Source organism: Chiloscyllium plagiosum, chromosome 10 (genome assembly GCF_004010195.1).
Source record: "Chiloscyllium plagiosum isolate BGI_BamShark_2017 chromosome 10, ASM401019v2, whole genome shotgun sequence".
Lineage (NCBI taxonomy): Eukaryota > Metazoa > Chordata > Chondrichthyes > Orectolobiformes > Hemiscylliidae > Chiloscyllium > Chiloscyllium plagiosum.
In genome coordinates, this window is record NC_057719.1 from 24808750 (window position 1) to 24814327 (window position 5578).

Below are 5578 nucleotides of genomic sequence, written 5' to 3' on the forward strand. Positions count from 1 at the left end.
CCTATTATTCTTACAGATAGCTGAGATCTCCTTACAAGTTTGTTTCTCAATTTCCCTCTGACTATTGGGGGGTCTATAATACAATCCTAATAAGGTGATCATCCCTTTCCTATTTCTCAGTTCCACCCAAATAACTTCCTTGGATGTATTTCCAGGAATATCCTCCCTTAGCACAGCTGTAATGTTATCCCTTATCAAAAATGCCACTCCCCCTCCTCTTTTGCCTCCCTTTCTATCCTTACTGTAGCATTTGTATGCTGTGTTGAAGGAAAGATTGGGAAGGCTGTGGTCCCTTTCTACAGGGTTTGCTGAGATGATCCTTCCACTGATCAGAACGCAGCCTTTTAATTTCCCTTCTCTGGACACCTTCCCCTGTTTGTGGGAGGTACAGGGTAACTACTTCACACTCTCAATATCTCTGACTTAGTAAATAAAAATCACAGCTTAAAGCAATGAGAAAGGGTAATAACTGGCATTCTTCAATCTTGAGATGCTTTCTACTGCAGAACAATAATAGTTCCTTCCTTTACAGAGGTCTACTGGCTTCTGAGCCAAACCTTATGACCCCCACGCCATTCAGCTTCCTGGAGCCAACCATACAGACGCTGGATACAGAAGGCCTTCATTTTCAAAAACTGATCACTAGTCCATAGACCAATCGCCTACACATTGTCAGCCAAAGGTCCATTTGTTCTCTGCCCTGTCACCAGACCATCTGCAACAGGACGTGCCCTGCTACTTGAACAAACAGCTGTGTAAACATCACTTGCAGCGAGTATCACAGTTACTTGCATTTTTTAAAAAGCATAGCAGTCCTTGAACATTTCTTGCCTTTTAAATCAGTTTATTTTCCACTTCAGTCCATATCAACAATAAATGAAAATGAATCATTAATATTATACTACTTTCCTGCCTGCCATTTTAAAAACCTTGAAAAAGCAACAGACTGCCCACTGCTACCTGTCTGCCAAAACCAACCACACTGTAGCATTGGCCATATAACATTAGGAGAAAGTGAGGTCTGCAGACGCTGGAGATCAAAGCTGAAACTTTATTGCTGGAACAGCACAGCAGGTCAGGCAGCATCTAGGGAACAGAAGATTCGACGTTTCGGGCACATGAAGAAGGGCATGTGCCCGAAACGTCGAATCTTCTGTTCCCTAGATGCTGCCTGACCTGCTGTGCTGTTCCAGCAATAAAGTTTCAGCATATAACATTAGGGTCAAATTTCCCTAACAAGGTCAACTTCCTGATTTAGGACCAGATAGACCATTTGTTGGTTAGAGTTCCCCAGAAGCAATGGTCCCCCCAAAGCTGCTCGGCCACCATTCCATGATCCCATGTACCAATGCAATGACTTCCAGTTTTGGAAGTCAATGCTACATACAGATCTCAGATGCTAACAAAACAAAGGGGAGTATTGCCCAAAAATGTATACTCAACATCAAAAAACTAGCTTTTAAAAGAAAGAGTACCTGATATGACAGGACATCCCAAAATGAATTAAACACTTTTTGAAGCATATTTGCTAGTGTAATGTACAAAACACAACATAATAATGACCAGATTCTCAGTTTTAGTGGCTTTGATTTAAAAAAAGTGTTGATAGCAAGTTGAACAACTTTCTACTTTCTTCTTCTGTAGTGTATTCATTCATGAAGTTTTAGTGAATTTTTGTATGATGTAAATTGAATCCCATTGGAACCAAACCAGTTCTTACTCCTTTGTATGGTTTTGGACTTGGAAATAGGTGGCACCCACCTGCTCCAGTGAGAGGACTGGAAAGTCTAAGCTGAAATGACAACTTACTTGTAGGGAATGGAAATTCCTTATTGCAATCCAAATGAAGTTGCGCCTCTAGAGACAAGGTATCGAACCTATTGACAAAAAACTCCCAGCTTAAAGCTGGAATGTCTTGCTTTAAGAAATGAAGAAGAAATAATTTGCTGAGGATTGTTGGCCTGTCCTTCACCACAGTGTCAAACTGAAAGTCGAGGCAAAGACAGAGACCCTACATGAAAATAAATAAAAGCTAGAAGTTAATCACACAGGCTGTATATAATTATATAAATATATATATAAAATAGGACTTCCAAATATTGCAAGTTTTCCATGATATTATGTCAAGGTGTTATTTGTTGTTTACATACATTTTTAGGAACTCAAACTGCTGCCTTTGGCATCCTTTCTATCTGAAAAAACAAGTAAATCAAATGTGTTTCCAATTCAAATTTTAATCTTTCCATGACAATTTATGATAAAAGGATGAAGATTTATTCAAGGAAAGCAGGATTGTGAAGTGAAGAGGATGTTCTGGGCTTTTGCGGACTAGTCTCTGAAAGTAGAACCAATCTTATAATACTCAGTCATGGGATGTGTGCATCGATGTAAGGCTAGCATTTATTCCCAATCCCTAATTGCCCTTGTACTGAAAAGCTTGCTGGGCCATTTCAAGACAAAAAACTGCAGATGCTGGAATCCAAAGTACTCAAGCAGGAGACTGGAAGAACACAGCACGCCAGGCAGCATCAAGAGATGGAGAAGTCGACGTTTTAGGTGTAACCCTTCTTCAGGACCGGGGGTGGGTATGGGGGAAGCTGCAGATAAAGATGGTAGTGGGGGCAGGGTGCTGAAGATAGGCAGCGGGTATGAGCTGGTTAGTCAATGGGAGTAATGAATCCATTAGGTGGCTGGAGGGGGGGGGTGGGGGGTGGTTGAAGGGATGGGGGTGTGCTGGGAACGGAGTCAGGAGAAGGGAATGGAGGTTATTTGATATTGGATAACTCAATGTTGAGTCCTCCAGGCTCATTTCAGATAGCAGTTAAGTCAACCATACTGCTGTGGATCTGGAGACACACGTAGAACAAACTAGGTGATAATGGCAGATTTCCTTCGTAAATGACGAGAAAATCAGGTGGGTTTTTATGAAAATTAGCAACGGTTACATGGTCAACTTTTGGCCAGCATTAATTCCAGATTTCTATTAAATTCGAATGTTACCATTTGCCATGATGGGTTCTGAGCCCCAGAATATTAGTTTGAGGTTATAGTTATGAGTCCAGTGGCACTATCTCTACACCACCCATGTCATGTTTGACTCCAGGCCATGGTTTTCTTTTTGACCCCTACTACCTGGCTATGTAGTTTTACTGTCATGCATTCAGCGCTGGTTGTTGGACTACTAAACTCAATTGTTTGCGGTGTTCAGCAGCAGGAAATCCTGCTTGGTTTTGTACATACCTCACTCTAAAAAATATCAGAACTATTCCTGTCATGCCTTATTACAATCTTTATTTAGCAAAGAATGCTTTCCTAGCCAAATGCTGTCCAAGGGAAGAGCAGCATTCTGAGCCTTAATACTGCTGCTTATTTTTGTACATAATCCTGTTCCTGAGGTGGCACAAAATACATTGTGAACAATCATCTTGGACTGCCTACTTTATATGACAATAACTTACATTCATACAGTTCCCTTAATACAACAATCCACGGCATTACGCAAGAAAATTATAAAACAAAGTATGACACCAAGTAACATATTCGTGGTGGAGATTAGTACCATACAGGTATCACTTCTGCCAAAATTGTGGGTAGATGCTTTAAAAAGAGATGGGTGGAAAGATACGCTCAAGTAAACTACTTTCTTGCGTTGGTTACCTCATCATCCAATGCAAGCCCAGTCTGAAAGCTATAATGTTAAAGCATGAACAAGGGCAGACAGATGTGTTACTATCAAGTCCCCTTATCACAGTACATTCTGTGCTTACGTTGCTCTCATCTCCCTCATGTGTGATGTTTAACATGAAGGCGAGCAATCAATAGTTTCCTTGGCATTATTTTATTTGAAGCCATGAGACTTCATAGATCTAGCATCAGTGTATTAGACTAAGAATATTGCCACTAATTCTTTTCCATTCTACAAGGCATGTCTGTATAAGATTTATCAGTTAACACAGATCCAGGGACATTTGAACAGGAACCTGGCATTTTCCAAACCAACAAATACTGGGCTCAACATCACTGATGACTATTTTGAGAGTACATACAGGTCATCTGACTGGTATACAGATGAGTTCCGAGGTTTTATCGATCACACTTGCTCTTATCCATGTTAAAAGGTAGATCTGATTTCCTTCTTACAATTAAAGTTTGTAACAATTGCTTTAAATCCAGATAAATTTCTAGGTTATTTCAGAAATAATTATCAGCCACATGTAAGGAAATATAGCATAATAATTATGGAAAAGCAAAATACTGCTGATGCTGGAAATCCGGAAAAAAACCAGAAGTGCTGGAGAAACACAGCAGGTCTGGCAGCTATAGAGAAAGGAACAGAGTTAACATTTCAAGTCTTCTTCAGAGCTAAAAGCAGTTGGAAAATGGTATTTTGTTTTATATAGTTTTGACAGAGGCAGAGGATAAGCAAAAGGAACAGAAAGTTTGTAGGTCCAATGCAAAAGAATTGCTAATTGGTATAAAAGAGAAATAGAGAAATAAATTTGGTTTAAAGTAAGGTGGGATGGTTGAAAATAGGCCATCTCAGCTGAAAGCAAAGTTTAAAAAAAACACAAACAAGATTTAGGGTGTAGGTTTGCTCGCTGAGCTGCAGGTTTGGTATCCAGACGTTTCATTACCTGGCTAGGTAACATCATCAGTGGCAACCTCCAAGTGAAGCGAAGCTGTTGTCTCCTGCTTTCTATTTATATCTTTCTCCTGGATGGGGTTCCTGGGGTTTGTGGTGATGTCATTTCCTGTTCGTTTTCTGAGGGGTTGATAGATGGCATCTAGATCTATGTGCTTGTTTATGGCGTTGTGTTTGGAGTGCCAGGCCTCTGGGAATTCTCTGGCATGTCTTTGCTTAGCCTGTCCCAGGATAGATGTGTTGTCCCAGTCGAAATGGTGTTTTTTTTCATTTGTGTGTAGGGTTATGAGGGAGAGGGGATCGTGTCTTTTTGTGGCTAGCTGGTGTTCATGTATCCTGTTGGCTAACTTTCTTCCTGTTTATCCGAGGTAGTGTTTGTGGCACTCCTTGCATGGAATTTTATAGATGACGTTGGTTTTGTCCAGGGGTTGTACTGGGCCTTTTAAGTTTGTTAGTTTTTGTTTGAGAGTGTTGGTGAGTTTGTGTGCTACTAGCATTCCGAGATAAATTATTCTTGATTGATTTACTTGACTTTTTTTGATGAAATAATTAGAGATATTTGGTGATGAGAATGTGGTAAATGGTATCTATATACATTTCAAATACACATTTGACAAAGTACCACATAAAAGTCTGGTAAACAATACTAGGGCTTCTGAAATAAAGAGTCAGTGTTCAATTGGATAAAAATAGTAGTTTAAAGACAGAGAACAGTGGGTTGTAGTAGCTCATTGTGTTTCAGTCAGGAGAGTGGTTGATCATGGCATTCTCTAAGGTCCTTTGTATTTACCACTGCTTTTGTTTGCTAAACATAAAAGATTCAAATCTTGGAACTGGAGTAAAATTTCAAAACTTGCCGATGAGACCAAATGGATGCATGGCTTATAGGATGATATGAGTTGCCTGCAACAATACATAAATAGGCTCAAAGATTGG

At 39.9% G+C, this 5578-nt stretch overlaps 1 protein-coding gene across 4 annotated transcripts in view; it reads right to left on the reverse strand.

Moving 5' to 3' along the window:
* The window catches only part of LOC122553429 (protein unc-79 homolog), a 218242-nt gene that overhangs the window by 117333 nt on the left and 95331 nt on the right, over positions 1-5578 (reverse strand). For all 4 annotated transcript variants that reach the window (XM_043697181.1, XM_043697182.1, XM_043697180.1 and 1 more), the window contains one exon: positions 1810-2011. In XM_043697181.1, the coding sequence (XP_043553116.1) occupies positions 1810-2011 (202 nt within the window). The remainder of the gene's footprint in view (positions 1-1809; positions 2012-5578) is intronic.